At 33.2% G+C, this 21,970-nt stretch overlaps 2 protein-coding genes and 1 pseudogene across 3 annotated transcripts; 1 reads left to right on the top strand and 2 right to left on the bottom strand.

Annotated features, from left to right (window-relative positions):
- Positions 1-304: 304 nt before the first annotated feature.
- On the bottom strand, positions 305-1,845 carry LOC105162918 (1-aminocyclopropane-1-carboxylate oxidase 5-like). Its single transcript, XM_020694004.2, has 3 exons — positions 1,665-1,845; positions 1,358-1,590; positions 305-1,127 (listed from the first exon to the last, which is right to left on the bottom strand). The coding sequence occupies exons 1-3, from the start codon at positions 1,764-1,766 to the stop codon at positions 521-523; spliced, it is 942 nt and encodes a 313-aa protein (XP_020549663.2). The 5' UTR covers positions 1,767-1,845; the 3' UTR covers positions 305-520.
- A 4,805-nt stretch (positions 1,846-6,650) lies between these two features.
- Positions 6,651-8,195, bottom strand: LOC105162919 (1-aminocyclopropane-1-carboxylate oxidase 5-like; annotated as a pseudogene). The gene is made up of 3 exons (XR_016065642.1): positions 8,001-8,195; positions 7,692-7,924; positions 6,651-7,462 (listed from the first exon to the last, which is right to left on the bottom strand). The product of XR_016065642.1 is annotated as a 1-aminocyclopropane-1-carboxylate oxidase 5-like (transcript).
- Positions 8,196-19,503: 11,308 nt separating this feature from the next.
- LOC105162920 (1-aminocyclopropane-1-carboxylate oxidase 5) lies at positions 19,504-21,048 on the top strand. Its single transcript, XM_011081093.3, has 3 exons — positions 19,504-19,691; positions 19,768-20,000; positions 20,231-21,048. The coding sequence occupies exons 1-3, from the start codon at positions 19,590-19,592 to the stop codon at positions 20,835-20,837; spliced, it is 942 nt and encodes a 313-aa protein (XP_011079395.1). The 5' UTR covers positions 19,504-19,589; the 3' UTR covers positions 20,838-21,048.
- Positions 21,049-21,970: the final 922 nt, after the last annotated feature.

Raw genomic sequence — 21,970 nt, 5'->3', positions numbered from 1 at the left:
GCTATTGGAATCTTATTATTATTTATATTACTTTTTTTTTACTGTTATTTGAGGTTTAATACGGAGTATTTCAATCATATATAATTAAATTAAAATAATGAAAACTTTCTAATTATATGCCCTTTTACAAGAGTTTTAGCTAGTACAGATATAAATATAGATTGATACATATATAATAAATAATAATAATGTTAATGATAGTAATAGAACATATAATCTAATATATATTATTGAGAAAATATAGCAACAATTCAAATTGCATTCAAAAAAAGAAAAAAAAAAAGAACAATTGAACTATTCCAGATAGAAGACAAGATGGACACTTTATTTATTTCCATACCATTCATAGACGTACAAGGGAAGAAGCATATGCTCAAATAAAGCATTTTGCTACAAGGACAAACCCGAACCCATCTTCATAACACAAACACACAAGCGCAAACACACACACACATTGCATAATTTCTCAACACACATCCCTAAAGTCTCATGCAACATCCCCAGCAATTGTTTTAGATTCTTACACGGCTTTTACAGCCTGAAATCTTGGTTCTTTAGGTTGGAATTTTTGTTCGAGATAAACGGACATGTAGTCCCCAAATACAAACTTGGGGTACTTGGCTGGGTCGCTCGCCTTGTTCTCCACTTCGGGACCGAGCAGTGGTGGAGCGGGTGCTATGGTTGCCTTGAGTGATGGATTATAGAATGAAGCAATTGACCTCCTTTGTCCATCTGTTTGTGGCACAACTCGATGTAAAATACTCTTGTACCTCCCATTGCTCAAAACTTCAATCTGATCACCTGTATTGATGACTATAGAATTTTTCAAAGGTTGCACATCAGTCCAAACCCCATCTTTCAACATTTGAAGGCCTTTCACCTCATCATCTTGGAAGAGCAAGACGACGCCCCCAGCATCGGTGTGGGCTCGAAGAGCATTTACCTTCTCTGGGTGGGGGCACGGTGGATAGTGGCTCACCTTGGTGCCAAAAAATGCAGTATTGTCTACTCCACCATCAAAAGCATTCTTGATGTAGCCTTTTGGCAAGCCTAAATTCTCATCCATTATTTCCATGACTTTATGTCCTAATTTCTTCAGCTCAGTTCTGTATTCCTTCATGGTTTCTCTATTGTAAGGAACATAATTAGTTAAACAATTAGCAAAAAATTCCATTTGATGTATGCATGGACTTGTTCCTTCTCTCAAAAAAATCAGTTTATTGTTTGCATATGTTATCTTGGTTTCATATATTTTCATATCAACCAAAACTAAGTTATTCCAAATTATTCATATGTAAACGAAAACTATTATTAAAGTAAATATGATGGAATATAACTAAAACAAAGTTCTGCTTACATGAAACCAGGTGTTTTTGATGGCCACTCAACATCATTCTCATCCGAGAGTAGAAAAACATCCTCCCAATCCACATTCTCTATTTTCGCATTGCTATTATTTTCTAGCAGTTGATTTAGCAACTGGACTGGTTTTGAGTTCTTGAAACCTGCCTCCCTTTCTAGCTTATAGCATTCAGTGGCCACCTTCTTCACCCTGTCCAGGAGGTCCTCAGAGATGCCATGATTGATTAACTGTGAAAATCAAGAAACAATTTAGTCAGCATACCATATAGTAAAATAGAAAGCTACTATTGCCATTTGAGTACCTGAAAGAATCCCCACTCTTGACAATAATGATCAATCAGAGCCAGAGTATCGGCTCTCTCCTTTCCATCAACCTTTGAAAAATCAACAACTGGAATCCCCATTATTTATAAGTTGAAGGAAATTACCAACTTAAGTACACAATTAAGGACTTTCTCTTATTGCTAGTCAACTGATGTGGTGCTCAATAGCTCATCTCTGGACTTATTTATATAGGAGCGGTGTCGTATTACATATGTTTTTATTTGTTTCTTTCTCAAAATTATTAAAATTTTAATCCTTAATTATGGAAATGGAGAGTGACACCAAAGCTTAATTAAGCTAATGGATTATATCATCATTAAACCAATTGTTTAATCCATACTAATTACGCATTTTCGCTTGGCAGCTTGTATATCACAATACAAATAATTATCCTGCTTGAATTTAAACTCAAGTAATGTTGTTACTACTTAGCTTAATGTTACAATTATTACATGCATGTTATGAATTTATGAATATTTTGATTTCGGCAAAATAATATTTTTGGTCATGTAACTTAGAATTTTTCTACTTTTGATCTTATCAGGGTTAACTTTTAGTTTCGTAATTTTAAAATAAAAAAAGCAATTTTGGTTCAATGACACATTTTCGTTAGATATCTAACAGAGAAGACCACGTAGCCATTAAGTGTTTGGGACCAAAACTGTTACTTTTTTAAGTAAAGACTCTAATAGAAACGTGTTAAGCATGTAGCATTTTTTATTAAAATTTTAACGAAAATTTATCATGGGACCTAGAGTCATTATTGCTGGAATTAGTTACGACTTCAATACTTGGATTTTTTACATTAAAATTTGACAACAACTAAAGTGCTAAAATTGGGTTCATATTCATGCATCATGTCTTTAAATAATGATTCAATTCCCATCCAACAGAATTTCGTAATGCTGACACAGATGATGTATACATACTCTCAATGCATTAATATTAATGAGAGTTAAAGAGAAACATGTCCAGAGTGGCTGTACATAGATTTGATATTTTGCTCTTTTTGGATTGTCTTTGCACTAAAATAAAATTGCTTTAGTTTGGACCAATGGATTTGATTCTTACAATCCACTTTTATGTTTTATTTATAAAAACAATGGTCACAATTTTATGGGACCGTACAATCAATCATAGAAGATCTTTCCTTTGCGGCAAACATTTCATATAATATTTTTGCGGGAGAAAGATCATTTTGATCTTTTAAGTTTCCATACATTTAATTTTAGTCCTTTAAGTATGTGTATTTTTAATTTAATCATGTAACTTTCAAAATGGCTCAAATCGGGACCATAGACGGATTTTCGGTCATTTTCATCCTTGAGCAGATTTTAAAGAGCTATTTTAGTCCATTTACACTAAAATTTTATTTTTCACACATGCTCACCTAGAATGGTATCAGAATTTAGGTTTAATGAAAAAATATATGATTATATTACATTTTGATATTATTTATCCACTAATGGAGGAGACTCTTTGAGAGAAAATGGAACCGAATAAAAGTTCGAGTTACTATGAAAATAGGGAATATTTCTAAATTCTGGAAATACAAAGAAGAGATTTTCTCATGAAAATTCTTGACAAGTGTTACAACGTCCCAAGAGGGTGGGTTCCGAACAACTATAGTAGTTGAACCTAATAAGATAGCAATTACAACCCAAGAAGTAATAAATACTTGGCCATGGACTTGGAAACCCCCTATTTGCCAATAGAAATGTTGGCCTACTTCCACACCGGATATATCGTATAACCCTTTTAGTGTGTTAATGGAACATGATAGCACATTCATATTGCCCTATGAAAAAAAATAGAACTTTAACCAAGACTTCTCACACCAGAAGAAGAACAAGAATGGCTGAGAAATTTTGAAGTTCGACAAATACTACCAGGGAATGTAGTGAGGCGTCTACACTTCACTGAAGTCCATGGTAGAATCCCAGCCAGGAGAAGCGGAATAGGTAAATTCCTACATAATTTAGTTCTAAAAATTATGATTAAAGAAACTGACTAGAAAGAACTCGAGCCGGATACATCGAAGATCTTCTAAGATCTGAGGGAGATACAAAAGACAGTTCAAGACTATGGACATAGGTTAATTCACATACCTATGAAAATAGAATCTTTTAATTAGAAGTTGGAAGAGGTTTTTAAGATCCTACCCGATCTACACAAGGACCTTACAGATCTGAATGTAGAAATTGCAGATCTAAAGAGGAATCAAAGAGAGAACCCTAAGACATCAAAATCCAGATAAGAGTGAATCAGGGACGCCCTTGGAACAGTACCTCGTCTACACCAAAAGGGGAAGGCCACGGAAATTCCAAAGCCAAAGTCCAGAGAAAATCTAATTATCGCATCTATCAGATATATAAACTAATGGAGGTAACGAGAGTAGATCTATAAGATCTACAAGAATTGGCTGAATCCTTCTCCCAACTCGGGATTGTGGATTTAGTCAATATCCAAACAAATGAAATCACTCGAGCACTACCACTGCTGGAGGGAAGTACATGTTCTAATGATCCTCCACAGGATCAACCGATGATAGAAAGTGCGAATTTCCACACTAATGCTACTCCAACGTTTGTGGGAATCAGGCTAAAGGAAAATGCAGGAAGTACACCTTGGGCAAGGACCATGCTCCAGCCCTTACATTCATATGGCGTATTATTGAACCTGGATATTATCGATTTCTGAAATACCGAGAAATTGATAGACGGATGGGTTGCAGTCATCAAGATAGCAGCAACTACCCTAGAGCTCGACAAGGAAAGCTTCATAAAGCTTGTGCAGTTGAGCTTGAAGGGATATGTGAAGATCGGATGGGATAATACCCCAGAAGATACCAAAGCCAACATCCTTACCGGAGATTCGAAAGGCGCGATAGTAGACCGGCTAGGAAGGCTTATCAAGATACACTTCATCGGAGATGGATACTTCGAAGGAAGTAGAGCAGAAAAGGCTAGAAAATATGCACAGGCTCTCTTCAGCCTTGAATTAAGAAGTATTTAAGTAGTAGATGAATATATCTATTGGTTCCGCAAGTATTTCTTCCAAAGTGGAGTAGCAATGAAAGTAGCAGCACCAATGTTCTTTGCAAAAATATGCAGCCCATGGAGGGAAATGTTGATCCAGTCATATAAAGTACCTTAAGGGCAGCTAGATTCAGTTGCAAGAAAAATATCTTTCCTTAAAGACAAATTAAAGGATTGGTGTTATCAAGCATCCATCCAAAAAAACATGGAAAGACTGAGAGGTCAAATTAAACGAACTCTTCTCTGTTGTGATAATAATGATTTTTCAACTATTATAAAAGAATTAAACTAATGCATCTTATCATCATTTAACCAATCGTTTAATCCAATACCAATAATTATCCTTCTCGAATCTTAAACTCAAGTAATGTTGTTACTACTTAGCTTAATTTTACAATTATTACATGCATGTTATGAATTTATGAATATTTGGATTTAAGGCAAATAGTATATTTCGTCAAGCAACTTAGGATTTTTCTACTTTTGATCTTATTGATTACAAAATTAACTTTTAATCTCGTAATTTAAAAAAAAAATAGCAAGTTTGGTTTCATGACACCTTTTCGTTAGATGTTTAACAGAAAAGGCCACGTGGCCGTCAAGTGCATGGGACAATGTTACTTTTTTAAGTAAAGGCTCTAATATGCACGTATTAAGCACGTAGCATTTTTCATTAAAATTTATCATGGTACCAAAAGTGTTTGTTTTAAAACTTATGGTACAAAAAAATATGATTTCTCCTTTGGATACAATAGGAGATTTTAATAAAGCATGTTGCACTATCCATGTTTTCATCACGCAGATATATTCCCCAAGTTTGCTTCACCTTACGAAGTATAACTTTTACCTTTAAGAGTAAAGAGGAAGAGAAATTGAAGGATAAATTTCACTTTTCATCTTAATAGTTTATGCCCTACACACTTTGAGTTCTATTATTCTCACGATTTTAAAGGATTCTTACTTTCAATATTTCTATCAACTATCATTAGAAAATTGACTGAAAAAATCGCGTAAGTCTTGTGGCCATTTCCTTTTGTTCTGAAAATGTGGTTGTTCCCATCCACTTTAAAAGATAACAACCACCTAACTTACACATGATTTTTCCGTTAATTTTCTAGTGAAGTTGGTAGAAAGGTCCAAAAAAAGACTTTTTTTACAAGTTATAGGACTTATTTTTGACTTTCAAGAATTTCATGAGTAATTAAAAGTTGTCCAAAAATCAGGCTAACCGTTTTCTATTTTATCTTGACTAGTCTATAAATCAAAACAAAACATAAATACGGAATGGGTTTTTAATTCAATCATTAGTATTATTCCATAAAAAAAATGTTGTTTGTTCGTAAAGAAACATTCATGTGGGATAACTATTTAACAAGAGAAGCCATAAGTTAATTTCTTGCATATTTAATTTTTGTAGAATACAATTTATATAACAGATTGGAAAAAAGAATGAAATACTCATATTATAACGACTTCATTTTGACAATAACAAAAGTGATAAAATTGGGTTCAGATTGTGGAGTAAAATTGAGTTTAAACTAGTACAGATATAAATACAGATTGATACATAGGGAATAATAATAATGTTAATGATAGTAATATAACATATAATATAAATATATTATGAAAATAACATAAATAACTTTATGTGTATGACATATTAATGTTCGAAGGGAAAATATTAATGCACAATAATTAGTTAGCTATATGAATTTTTTGAATTGGTTGATGTAAATATAAATAGATCTTTTAGAAGCTAATTAATAATAATTTTAATTTACCTTTTCCTTAAAACAATTAACGATTTCTACGAATTATGTAATAAAAAAAGGACAGCTAGGTTTTATTCAGAAAATATAGCAACAATTCAAATTGCATCAAAAAAAAAAAAAAAAGAAAACAAGAACAATTGAACTATTCCAGATAGAAGACAAGAAAGGCACTTTATTTATTTCCATATCATTCATAAACGTAGAAGCACATGCTCAAGTAAAGCATTTTGCTATAAGGACAAACCCGGCACCCATCTTCATAACACAAACACACACGTGCACACACACACAGATTGCATCATTTCTCAACACACACATCCCTAAAGTCTCATGCAACATTTTATCAATTGTTAGAGACTCTTACACGGCTTTTACAGCTTGAAATCTTGGTTCTTTAGGTTGAAATTTTTGTTCAAGATAAACGGACATGTAGTCTCCAAATACAAATTTAGGGTACTTGGCAATGTCGCTCGCCTTATTCTCCACTTTGGGACCGAGCAGTTGCGGAGCAGGTGCTATGGTTGCCTTGAGTGATGGGTTGTAGAATGAAGCAATTGACCTCCTTTGTCCATCTGTTTGGGCACAACTCGATGTAAAATACTCTTGTACCTCCCATTGCTCAAAACTTCAATCTGATCACCTGTATTGATGACTATAGAATTTTTTAAAGGTTGCACATCAGTCCAAACCCCATCTTTCAACATTTGAAGGCCTTTCACTTCATCATCTTGGAAGAGCAAGACGACGCCCCCAGCATCGGTGTGGGCTCGGAGAGCATTTACCTTATCTGGGTGGGGGCACGGTGGATAGTGGCTCACCTTGGTACCAAAAAATGCAGTATTGTCTACTCCACCGTCAAAAGCATTCTTGATGTAGCCTTTTGGCAAGCCTAAATTTTCATCCATTATTTCCATGACTTTGTGTCCTAATTTCTTCAGCTCAGTTCTGTATTCCTTCATGGTTTCTCTTTTGTAAGGAACATAATTAGTTAAACAATTAGAAAAAAATTCCATTTGAGTATGCATGAACTTGTTCCTACTCTAAAAAAAATCAGTTTATTTTATGCATATGTTAACTTGGTTCCATATATTTTCATATTAACCAAAACTAAGCTATTCAAAATTATTCATATGTAAAGGAAAACTATTATTAAAGTAAATTTCATCGAACATAATTAAAATAAAGTTGTGCTAACATGAAACCAGGGGTTTTTGATGGCCACTCAGCATCATTGTCATCCGAGAGCAAAAAAACATCCTCCCAATCCACATTCTCTATTTTCTCATCACTATTCTTTCCTAGCAGTTCATTCAACAATAGGACTGGTTTTGAGTTCTTGAAACCTGCCTCCCTTTCTAGCTTATAGCATTCAGTGGCCACCTTCTTCACCCTGTCCAGGAGGTCCTCAGAGATGCCATGATTGATTAACTGTGGAAATCAAGAAATAAATCAGTTAACATACCATACAGTAAAATAGTAAGTCATACTATCATCATTTGTGTACCTGAAAGAATCCCCACTCTTGACAATAATGATCAATTAGAGCCAGAGTATCGGCGCTCTCCTTTCCATCAACCTTTGAAAAATCAACAATTGGAATCCCCATTATTTATAAGTCGAAGGAAATTACCAACTTAAGTACACAATTAAGGACTTTCTCTTATTGCAAGTGTACTGATGTGGTGCTCAGTAGCTAATCTCTGGACCTATTTATATAGGAGTGATATCGGATTATATATGTTTTTATTTGTTTCTTTCTCAAAATTATTAAAATTTTAATCTTTAATTATGGAAATGGAAAGTGACACCAAAGGTTAATTAAGCTAATGCATCTTATCATCATTAAACCAATTGTTTAATCCACACTAATTACGCATTTTAAAGGATTCTAATTCGGTTCATATTCATGCATCATGTCTTAAATAATGATTCAATTCCCATCCAACAGAATTTCCTAATGCTGCCACAGACTATGAATACATACTCTCAATGCATTAATATTAATGAGAGCTAAAGAGAAACATGTCCAGAGTGTCTGTACATAGATTTGATATTTTGCTCTTTTTGGATTGTCTTTGCACTAAAATAAAATTGCTTTAGTTTGGACCAATGGATTTGATTCTTACACTCCACTTTTATGTTTTATTTAGAAAAATAATGGTCCCAATTTTATTGGACCGTACAATCAATCATAGAAGATCTTTCCTTTGCGGCAAACATTTCATGTAATATTTTTGCATACCGAAATTTCAGCTCGATTTGGTTCATCTCTTCAATTTTATCAAACTAACACCTCCAAAATTAAGCATGCAAATATGCCTAATAAAAATGGTGGGATTTGACAAGGATCAGAGGATCAAAAAAACTATTAGTGGGATAATGAAAGATCAAAAAAATCCGAGAGTGATTGAGGAAATAGAGATAAAATAAGAAAAATGGAAGAAGATAGTGAGATTAAATGGAAAGACAGGAACATATATATAGAAAAATTTGAAATGGTCTTTCGAACGGGTATTGGAACGCATAATTAGTCGTTAAGTAGTCGTTATTTTATATTTTGAAACCATCATTGGACTAGATTTAGGAACGATTATTCTGACTATTGAATTATAGCCGTTGTACTTTATTTGGAATGGTCATAGTAATACAATATTAATTAAACAACACAACCATTCCAACTTTTACCGAATTTTGAAACAGTAATTGTAACACATTACATCTTAAGTAAAACTCATAATTAGCAACGATTTTCCCTATAATTGCTTATGTGCCTACTTAAACCGTTTCAAATTGCACCTCATTTTAGAATACATTTACTAACTGTCATCTTTTGGACATCCATTGTTGCACATACAGGACCGGTCATTGCAAGAACGTCCCTAATTCTAATAATGCTTTCCAAACAGAGTCCAACTATTTACCGTTACCATGTTGGAACGACATTTGGAACAGATTTTATAACTGTTTATTTGGAACGGTTTGGCCATTCAAAAAATATAATTCATAAAAAATGGGGATCTACCAAGTTCCGTTTCTAATGTGTTCCTTGAAAGAAATTTTGAAACGATTGTTTGAGCGGTGCCAAATTTCACCTTTTCTGTAATGATGATTTAATTGAATTGTTAGACATATTTGCATGCTTAATGTTAGAGGTGTGTGTTCTATAAAATTGAACAGATGAACCAAATCGAGCTGAAATTTCGATATGCAAAAATATTATATGAAATATTTGCCGCAAAGGAAAGATCTTCTATGATTGATTGTACGGTCCAATAAAATTGGGACCATTGTTTTTCTAAATAAAACATAAAAGTGGAGTATGTATACATCATCTGTGTGCAGCCACTCTGGACATGTTTCTCTTTAATTCTCATCTCAATTAATATTAATGCATTGAGAGTATGTATACATCAGCTGTGTCAGCATTACGAAACTCTGTTGGATTGGAATATGAACCCAATTTTATCACTTTTGTTATTGTCAAATTTTTATATAAAAAATCCAAGTATTGAAGTCGTAATTCCAGCAAAATCTTTTGCAGTAGTTCTTTAGGGGTGATAGTCTTTTGCAGGAAGACACCTCAAACCAGAGAGAGGGAGAGTTCTTCAACTAAAACCATAGAAGTCACCACAAATTCCTTATCGTCATGTTTACGAAGCAAAATTGCAACTAAAATTAAAGCTATAAAAATTCATTAAATCCCAGAAAATCAGTCTATGAACAAGTAAAAAAAAAATAGATCGAACAAAGATTTCAGTGATTCTCAAAAGAAAAATGGCATCTTTTCTCTAAAACCAATCTACCTTACTCTATCTATTTATACTAAAATTTCCTCGGAACCAAAGTTGCTCCCGACTCCACAATGTAATCGTAACGCCCGGGATCCGATTTAATGAAGAAGTCAGCACGACAGGAAGGACATTGGAACTGAAACCTGTAAATCTCTACGCCAAAACACGAGTCCTTTCCAGCTTTCTCTTTCAAACCCCAAAATCTGTCACCTTTGTACGTTTGCCGCCCACACTCGTTGCAGCAAAGCTCAAACGGAATACGCATATTCACAGGTGCTGCGGCAGCGCTCTTCACCGATTTCTCCATTTCGAATTTTCCTACGTAGTCAAAATACTTGCTGAAAGTAAAGGATAGATATGTTTTCTGTCTGTAGATGGTATTGGTGTATATATATATAGATACATATATGGACACCAGCGGAGAGGAGAATTTCATGTTGACTCAGATTCTGACTCTGCTGGAGTTGTCCTATTTGAATTGCAGTCTCCTCCGTCCGAGGAGTATTAGGATTAGGAATACATAATTGCAAGAAACATGTAGTCCACTGTAGTATTAGGCTTAGAAGACATAAATAATAATGAAATATTATTTTTTTGAATAAAAGCTCTGAGTTTCTTGTTTCTTGACACTAGTAAAATACACGTGTGTGGTGCGTGGCACGAAATTTTTTATTTTTCATTATATGTAAAATAGATTTTGTATAAAATAAGATTTATGTCAGTATTTCATTCTTTTTTCCAATCTATTATATAAATTGTATTCTACAAAAATTAAATATGCAAGAAATTAACTAATGGCTTCTCTTGTTAAATAGTTATCCCACATGAATGTTTCTTTACGAACAAACAACATTTTTTTATGGAATAACACTAATGATTGAATTAAAAACCCATTCCGTATTTATGTTTTGTTTTGATTTATTGACTAGTCAAGATAAAATAGAAAACGGTTAGCCTGATTTTTGGACAACTTTTAATTGCTCGTGAAATTCTTGAAAGTCAAAAATAATCCTATAACTTGTAAAAAAAGTCTTTTTTTGGACCTTTCTAGCGACTTCACTAGAAAATTAACGGAAAAATCATGTGTAAGTTAGGTGGTAGTTATCTTTTAAAGTGGATGGGAACAACCACATTTTCAGAACGAAAGGAAATGACCACAAGACTTACGCGGTTTTCTCAGTCAATTTTCTAATGATAGTTGATAGAAATACTGAAAGTTATAAGATGAATAATATAACTCAAACTGTGTAGAGCCTAAGATATAAGATGAAAAGTAAAATTTATCCTTTGATTTCTCTTCCTCTTTACTCATAAAGGTAAAAGTTATACTTTTAAGGTGAAGCAAACTTAGGGAATATATCTGCATGACGAAAACATGGATAGTGCAGCATGCTTTATTAAAATCTCCTATTGTATCAAAAGGAGAAATCATATTTTTTGTACCATAATTTTTAAAAGAAACACTTTTGGTCCCATGGTAAATTATTGTAAAAGTTTTAATGAAAAATGTTACGTGCTTATCACGTGCATATTAGAGCCTTTACTTAAAAAAGTAACATTGTCTCATGCACTTAACGGCCACGTGGCCTTTTCTGTTAAACATCTAATGAAAAGGTGTCATGGAACCAAACTTTTGCTATTTTTTTTAAAAATTACAGGATTAAAAGTTAATCATGTAATCAATAAGATCAAACTAGAAAAATCCTAAGTTGCATGACGAAAAATACTATTTTCCTGAAATCCAAATATTCAGAAATTCATAACATGCATGTAATAATTGTAACATTAAGCTAAATAGTAACAACATTACTTGACTTTAAGATTCGAGCAGGATAATTATTGGTATTGGATTAAACAATTGGTTAAATGATGATAAGATGCATTAGCTTAATTCTTGTATAATAGTAGAAAAATCATTGTTATCACAACAGAGAAGAGTTCATTTAATTTTACCTCTCAGTCTTTTCATGTTTTTCTGGATAGACGCTTGATAACACCAATCCTTTAATCTGTCTTTAAGGAAAGACATTCTCCTTGCAACTGAATCTAGCTGGCCTTCAGGTACTTTGTATGACTGGATCAACATTTCCCTCCATGGGCTGCATATATTTGCAAAGAACATTGGAGCTGCTACTTCTGTTGCTACTCCACTTTGAAAAAAATACTTGCGAAATCAATAGATATATTCATTTACTGCTCAAATGCTTCTTAATTCAATGCTGAAGAGAGCCTGTACATATTCTCTATCCTTTTCTGCTCTACTTTCTTCGAACTATCCATCTCCATTGAAGTGTATCTTGATAAGCCTTCTTAGTCGGTCTGCTATCACGCCTTTCGAATCTCCGACAAGGATGCTGGCTTTGGTATCTTTTGGGTTATTATCCCATCCGATCTTCACAGATCCCTCCAAGTTCAACTCCACAAGCTTTATGAAGTTTTGCTTGTCGAGCTTTAGGGTAGTTGCTGCTATCTTGATGGCTGCTACCTTGATGGCTGCAACCCATCCATCTATCAATTTCTCGGTATTTCGAAAATCGATAATATCCAGGTTTAGTATAACGCCATATGGATGTAATGGCTGGAGCATGGTCCTTTCCCAGGGTGTAATTTCATGCACTCTCTTTGAATTTCTTCCTGAATTTTCTTTTAGCCTGATTCCCACAAACGTTGGAGTAGCATTAGTGTGAAAATCCGCACTTTCTCTCATCGGTTGATCCTATGGAGGATCATTAGAACATGTACTTCCCTCCGGCAGTGGTAGGGCTGGAATGATTTCATTTGTTTGGATATTGACTAAATCCACAATCCCGAGTTGGGAGAAGGATTCTGTTATTTCCTGTAGATCTGATAGATCTGCTCTCGTTACCTCTATTATTTTATATATCTGATAGATGCGATAATTAGACCTTCTCTGGACTTTGGCATTGGAATCTCCGTGGCCTTCCCCTTCTGGTGTAGAAGAGGTATTGTTCCAAGGGCATCCCTGATTCTCTCTTATTTGGATTTTGATATCTCAGGGTTCTCCCTTTGGTTCCTCTTTAGATCTGCAATTTTTGCCTTCAGATCTGTAAAGTCCTTGTGTAGATTGGAAAGGATCTTAAGAACCTCATCCACCTTCTGGTGAAAAGATTCTATTCTCATAGGTATGTGAATTAATCTATGTCCATAGTCTTGAACTGCCTTTTGTCCGACTCGAATTCTTTCCAATCAGTTCATTTAATCATAATTTTTAGAATTGAAATTATGTAGAATTTATCCGTTTCGCTTCTCCTGGCTAGGATTCTACCATGGACTTCAGTGGAGTGTAGACGCATTACTGAATTCCCTGGTAGTATTTGTGGAACTTCAAAATTTCTCAGCCATTCTTATTCTTCTTCTGTCGTGAGAAGTCTTGGATAAATCCTCTTGGGACGTTGTAACACTTGTCAAGAATTTTCATGAGAAATTCTCTTCTTTGTATTTTCAAAATTTGAAAATATTTCCTGTTTTTAGAGTAACTAAAACTTTCGTTCAGTTGGGATAAATAATATCAAAATGTAATATAATTATATATTTTTTTCAATAAACCTAGGTTCTAATACCATTCTAGGAGAGTATGTATGAAAAATAAAATTTTAATGTAAATGGACTAGAATAACTCTTTAAAATCTGCACAAGGATAAAAATGTTCGAAAATCCGTCTATAGTCCCGATTTAAGCCATTTTGAAAGTTACACGATTAAATTGAAAAAGCGCAAACTTAAAGGACTGAAATTAATCGTATAGAAACTTAAAAGATCAAAATGTTCTTTCTCCCGAAAATATATTATATGAAATATTTGCCGCAAATATATTATATTGATTGCACGGTCCAATAAAATTGGGACCATTGTTATTCTAAATAAAACATAAAAGTTGAGTGTAAGAATCAAATCCATTGGTCCAAACTAAAGCAATTATATTTTAGTGCAAAGACAATCCAAAAAGAGACATAAGAAGAGCAAAATATCAAATCTATGTACAGCCACTCTGGACATGTTTCTCTTTAACTCTCATTAATATTAATGCATTGAGAGTATGTTGGATGGGAATTGAATCATTATTTAAATACATGATGCATGAATATGAACCCAATTTTATCACTTTAAATTTTATTCAAGTCCTAATTCCAGCAATACAAACCATTACCCTCTGGCTGGGAAATGATCACATAACTTATATGTTGTTTTTTTAATCAATTTTTTAATAAAAGTTGATAGAAATACTGATAGTGAGAGTTTTTAAAAACTTTTGGAGATTATTTTCAGATTTTCCATAAATAATAGAACTCAAAGTCTGAAGAACCTAAGTTATGAAATAAAAGATAGTCTTAAAGGTAAAAGTTATACTTTGTAAGGTGAAGCAAAGTTAGGGAGTATATCTGCATTATGAAAACATGGATAGTGCAACATGCTTTATTAATGTTCTGTAATTTTTAAAAAAAAGTACTTTTGGTCCCACGATAAATTTTCGTTAAAATTTTAATGAAAAATGCTACATGCTTAACACGCGCCTAACTTTCTAATATATGTACATAATATATATATATGTGTAGATATATCATTTACTAATATATATATCTGTATATATTACTTTCTAATATATATCATTTACTAATATATATATCTGTATATATTACTTTCTAATATATATATATATATATATATATTATGTACATATATATATTATTATATATTTTGTTATTAAATTAGAATTTTCTCAAAATACCCATTACGTCCTTCCTAATTTTTTTAATTAATATAAATTGTCCCAAAATATTATAACGAACTACAATTTAATTCGTTCAAGTTCTATTATATCCCAAATTCAATCTATAATTTATTTATTAACTAAATTTAAATTTTTAATAATTACCAATTAGTCTCCCAATTATATATTATAATTTTTGGGGCGTTACATAGAAGCATATTTTCTTCGTTTACAATAATAATGCAGCTTTATTTTAGTCCAAACGTGCCACGACTTGTGAGATCACATATAGGTAAAATTAGCTTCCTTACTACATTACTGTGGATGGAAGGTATGAAATAATAAGACTTTATTTATTTCCTTTTTTACGATCTAATATTTAGCTGGTCGAATCAAGTGAGAGTTATTTATTTAACCTCATCATATTTTAGTATTTTTCATGCATAATATTCAAAATACTAAAAGCATTAATAAAAATGCATCGCATGCAAAAATAAAAGCCTAGCACACTCATGTTGGATGATCACAAACCCAAATACCTGTGCAACCCACTAAGCCCGCAGTGGATCTATGGTCAGCCTAAGGGTGAGGCTACACTATTACAAGCTTTTTAACCAATTAACATGATATGGGACTTATAACACCTCTTTATTTTTTCATGTCCTTCGTGGGCTCCATCCTTCAGACCTCTTCTCCATGGATCTCCGTGGACCAACCCATAGCCTGCTCCATGCGCCTTCATTCTGGGTTTGCTCTTTACCATTATTACAAAAAGTAAAAGTAATCCTCCCTCTAACCTATTACACTCATTACAACTTAAAAAGAAATCCCAATCAAGCATACTAAGCGGAACCCGAATATTCTAGCTAGCTTAATTGTGGAGGAGGTTAGACGGCGTATACTTGGCATTACCTTAGCTAGCTCTGTTAGTACACATGCACTTTATATATTGTAACATATCCCTTGGCCTGTCGAAGGAAACACTACTTGATTCATGATTGTTGTATTATATCTTTTTCTATTTATGAAAATTACATTTACCGAAAAAAAAAAAAAAAAAGAAATCCCAATCAACAGTTGAGGAGAGTACATAATAGGGATGAAGCAAGCCTTCAATATTTTAGGCTAAAAATGAGATAAGAAATAAGATGCACGTAGGCGCCAACCCAATAAAAAATAAACCATCCAAAAAGTCCAAAGGGCTTTGTGATCATCCGTGTTAATCCAATTAACATATAAGCATGAAATATTTCAAATAATCATGCACCAATATATAACGCAAACCATGCATTATATAATAATATCCAATATCTTAAATTAATTATACATCCAACCTATGCAAAAATTAATTCTTGTTTGAAAAATCAATTCAAATTAATTTTAGTAATTTAATTTTGAAAAATATCATATCTCGACCAAAATTAACTATTTTTTAGAAAAATTAGTAGAATATTAAGAAAAAATAAATTTTTGAAAAAACATGAAAAATCGATCGGGGTCGGCCGGCAGCCAGGCACGAGTGCGCATAGGCAGATGCCCGTGCACAATTTTTGGAAAAATTGTACTTTTATTCCATAATTTAGGAATAACAACTTTTAATTACTCATGAAATTCTCGAAAGCCGAAAATAATCCTATAACTTGTAAAAAGTCTTATTTTGAACCTTTCTACCAACATCACTAGGAAATTAACAGAAGAAAACATGTGTAAGTTAGGTGGTTGTTAACTTTTAAAGTGGACGGGAACAACCACATTTTCAGAACGAAAGGAAAATACCACAAGACTTACGCGATTTTTTCAGTCAATTTTGTACATAATTTTTGAAAGAAACACTTTTGGTCCCATGATAAATATTTGTAAAAATTTTAATGAAAAACGCTACGTGCTTAACATGTGCATATTAGAGAACATTGGAGCTGCTACTTTTGTTGCTACTCCATTTTGGAATAAATAGTTACGGAACCAATAGATATATTCATCTACTGCTCAAATACTTCTTAATTCAAGGCTGAAGAGAGCCTATGCATATTTTCTAGCCTTTTCTGCTCTACTTCCTTCGAAGAATCCATCTCCGATGAAGTGTATCTTGATAAGCCTTAGTAGCCGGTTTGCTATCGCGCCTTTTTTATTTTCCGACAAGGATGCTAGCTTTGGTATCTTCTGGGGTATTATTCCATCCGATCTTCACAGATCCCTCCAAGTTCAACTCCACAAGTTTTATGAAGTTTTTCTTGTCGAGCTCTAGGGTAGTTGTTGCTATCTTGATGGCTACAACCCATCCGTCTATTAATTTCTCGATATTTCGAAAATCGATAATATCCAGGTTCAGTATAGCGCCATATGGATGTAATGGCTAGAGCATGGTCCCTTCCCAAGGTATAATTTCATGCACTCTCTTTGGATTTCTTCCTGAATTTTCTTTTAGCCTGGTTCCCACAAACGTTGGAGTAGCACTAGTGTGAAAATCCGCACTTTCTCTCATCGGTTGATCCTGTGGAGGATCATTAGAACATGTACTTCCCTCCGGCAGTGGTAGTGCTGGAGTGATTTCATTTGTTTGGATATTGACTAAATCCACAATCCCGAGTTGGGAAAAGGATTCCGCCAATTCTTGTAGATCTGATAGATCTGCTCTCGTTACCTCTATTATTATATATATTTGATAGATGCGATAATTAGATCTTCTCTGGACTTTGGCTTTGGAATCTCCGTGGCCTTCCCCATCTGGTGTAGAAGAGGTATTGTTCCAAGGGCGTCTCTGATTCGCTCTTATCCGTTCCGCTTTTCCTGACTAGGATTCTACCATGGACTTTAGTGGAGTGTAGACGCCTTACTGCATTTCCTGGTAGTATTTGTCGAACTTCAAAATTTCTCAGCCATTCTTATTCTTCTTCTGTCGTGAGAAGTCTTGGATCAATCCTCTTGGGACGTTGTAACACTTGTCAAGAATTTTCATGAGAAATTCTCTTCTTTGTATTTCCAGAATTTGAAAATATTCCCTATTTTCAGAGTAACTAAAACTTTCGTTTCGGTTCCATTTTCTCTCAAAGTGTCTCCTCCACTTAGTAGATAAATAATATCAAAATGTAATATAATCATATATTTTTTTCAATAAACCTAGGTTTCGATACCATTCTAGGTGAGTATGTGTGAAAAATAAAATTTTAGTGTAAATGGACTAGAATAACTCTTTAAAATCTGCTCAAGGATAAAAATGTTCGAAAATCCGTCTATGGTCCCAAGTTAAGCCATTTTGAAAATCACATGATTAAATTGAAAATGCGCAAACTTAAAGGACTAAAATTAATCGTATGAAAACTTAAAAGATCAAAATGATGTTTCTCCAGCAAATATATTATATGAAATATTTGCCGCAAAGAAAAGATCTTCTATGATTGATTGCACGGTCCAATAAAATTGGGACCATTGTTTTTCCAAATAAAACATAAAAGTGGAGTGTAAGAATCAAAGCCATTCGTCCAAACTAAAGCAATTATATTTCAGTGCAAAGACAATCCAAAAAGAGACATAAGAAGAGCAAAAGATCAAATCTATGTACAGCCACTCTGGACATGTTTCTCTTTAACTCTCATGTCAATTAATATTAATGCATTGAGAGTATGTATACATCATCTGTGTCAGCATTACGAAATTCTGTTGGATGGGAATTGAATCATTATTTAAGACATGATGCATGAATATGAACCCAATTTTATCACTTCAGTTATTGTCAAATTTTAATGTAAAAAAACCAAGTATTGAAGTCGTAATTCCAGCAAAATCTATGTATTATTTTTACAGTAGTTATTTAGGGGTGATAGTATTTTCAGATTTTCCATGAATAAAAATCCTCAAAGTGTGTGGACCCTTTAATTTCTTTTCCTCTTTACTTTTAAAATCTCCTAGTGTTCAAAATGAGAAATGACATTTTTTGTACTGTAATTTTTAAAAAGAAGCACTTTTGGTTCTGTGATAAATTTTCGTTAAGATTTGAATAAAAAATGCTACATGCTTAACACGTACCTATTAGAGTCTTTATTTAAAAAAGTAACAGTTTTGGTCCCATACACTTAACGGCCACATGGTCTCTGTTAAATATCTAACGAAAACGTGCCATGGAACCAAAATTACTTTTTTTATTTTAAAATTACGGAACTAAAAGTTAATCTGTAATCAATAAGATCAAAAGTAGAAAAATTCTAAGTTATGTGCTGCAAAATATTATTTTGCCGAAATCAAAACATTCATAAATTCATAACATGCATGTAATAGTTGTAACAACATTTCTTGAGTTTGAATTATTGGTATTGGGATATACAAGCTGCCAAGCGAAAACACGTGTAATTAGTATGGATTAAACTATTGGCTTAATTAACGTTTGGTGTCACTTTCAATTTCCGTATTTAAGGATTAAAATTTTCATAACTTTGAGGAAGAAACAAATAAAAACATGATATCGCTCCTGTATAAATAGGTCTAGAGATGAGCTATTGAGCACCACATCAGTACACTGGCAATAAGAGAAAGTCCTTAATTGTGTACTTAAGTTGGTAATTTTCTTTGACTTATAAATAATGGGGATTCCAGTTGTTGATTTTTCAAAGGTTGATGGAAAGGAGAGAGCTGATACTCTGGCTCTGATCGATCATTACTGTCAAGAGTGGGGATTCTTTCAGGTACTCAAATGGCAATAGCATGGCTTGCTATTTTACTATATGGTATGTTGACTAAATTGTTTCTTGATTTCCGCAGTTAATCAATCACGGCATCTCTGAGGACCTCCTAGACAGGGTGAAGAAGGTGGCCACTGAATGCTATAAGCTAGAAAGGGAGGCAGGTTTCAAGAACTCAAAACCAGTCCAGTTGCTAAATGAACTGCTAGAAAATAATAGTGATGAGAAAATAGAGAATGTGGATTGGGAGGATGTTTTTCTACTCTCGGATGAGAATGATGTTGAGTGGCCATCAAAAACACCTGGTTTCATGTAAGCACAACTTTGTTTTAGTTATATTCCATCATATTTACTTTAATAATAGTTTTCGTTTACATATGGATAATTTTGAATAACTTAGTTTTGGTTGATATAAAAATATACGAAACCAAGATAACATATGCAAACAACAAACTGATTTTTTTGAGAGTAGGAACAAGTCCATGCATACATCAAATGGAATTTTTTGCTAATTGTTTAACTAATTATGTTTCTTACAACAGCGAAACCATGAAGGAATACAGAACCGAGCTGAAGAAATTAGGACATAAAGTCATGGAAATAATGGATGAGAATTTAGGCTTGCCAAAAGGCTACATCAAGAATGCTTTTGATGGTGGAGTAGACAATACTGCATTTTTTGGCACCAAGGTGAGCCACTATCCACCGTGCCCCCACCCAGAGAAGGTAAATGCTCTCCGAGCCCACACCGATGCTGGGGGCGTCGTCTTGCTCTTCCAAGATGATGAGGTGAAAGGCCTTCAAATGTTGAAAGATGGGGTTTGGACTGATGTGCAACCTTTGAAAAATTCTATAGTCATCAATACAGGTGATCAGATTGAAGTTTTGAGCAATGGGAGGTACAAGAGTATTTTACATCGGGTTGTGCCCCAAACAGATGGACAAAGGAGGTCAATTGCTTCATTCTACAATCCATCACTCAAAGCAACCATAGCACCCGCTCCACAACTGCTCGATCCCAAAGTTGAGAACAAGGCGAGCGACCCAGCCAAGTACCCCAAGTTCGTATTTGGGGACTACATGTCCGTTTATCTCGAACAAAAATTCCAACCTAAAGGACCAAGATTCCAGGCTGTAAAAGCCGTGTAAGAATCTAAAACAATCGATGGGATGTTGCATGAGACTTTACGGATGTTTGTTGAGAAATTACGCAATGTGTGCGTGTGTGCGCGCGTTTGTTTGTGTTATGAAGAAGGGTTCGGGTTTGTCCTTATAGCAAAATGCTTTATTTGAGCATATGCTTCTTCCGTTGTACGTCTATGAATGATATGGAAATAAGTAAAGTGTCTATCTTGTCTTCTATCTGGAATAGTTCAATTGTTCCTTTTTTTTTTTTTTTTTTTTTGAATGCAATTTTAATTGTTGCTATTTTTTCTCAATAATAAACCTAACAGTCCTTTTTTAATTACATAATTTGTAGAATTCGTTAAATATTTTAAGAAAAAAGTTATAAAAATTATTATTAATTAGCTTCTAGAAGATCTACTTATATTTATATCAACCAATTCGAAAAATTCATACAGCTAACTAATTATTGAGCATTAATATTTTCTCTTCGAACATTAATATGCCATACACATGAAGTTATTTATGTTATTTTCATAATATATATTAGATTATATGTTCTATTACTATCATTAACATTATTATTATTTCTTATATATGTATCAATCTATATTTATATATGTACTAGCTAAAACTCTTGTAAAAGGGCATATAATTAGAAAATTTTCATCATTCTAATTTAATTATATATGACTAAAATACTCTATATTAAACCTCAAGTAACACTAAGAAAAGTAATATAAATAATAATAAGATTCCAATAGGCTGTAAAAATTAGCAACTCGTGAATGGTTGTTGTAGTCTAAAGCATTTCTTGAGGCTAAAAGCCACGATAAATATTTTTAATGGCTATTAACTCTAATAAATAACCCGTGATTCTGTAAGTAACGCGCTGACAATTTTAGTTTTAAAATTTATGATTTTAAAATATTAAGTTAATTATAATTCTATAATATATGTTGTTGAATATTTTTATATATTTAAGTTTCTTAATTTATTATTCACATACTTTAGTATATATCGCGACAATAAATAATACAACGATATATGATATGTATTATAATACAAGCTGTTGGATATGATTGATGATGAGATATCAAATGGTGAAATACCATACGACCTGTGCGTTGTGTGGTATCAGTGGTGATATGGTCACA

Source organism: Sesamum indicum, linkage group LG5 (assembly GCF_026168435.1).
Source record: "Sesamum indicum cultivar Baizhima isolate 11 linkage group LG5, ASM2616843v1, whole genome shotgun sequence".
NCBI classification, from domain to species: Eukaryota; Viridiplantae; Streptophyta; class Magnoliopsida; order Lamiales; family Pedaliaceae; genus Sesamum; species Sesamum indicum.
Note: the sequence above shows the minus strand (reverse complement) of the source record. Positions and strands in the feature narration are given on the sequence as shown.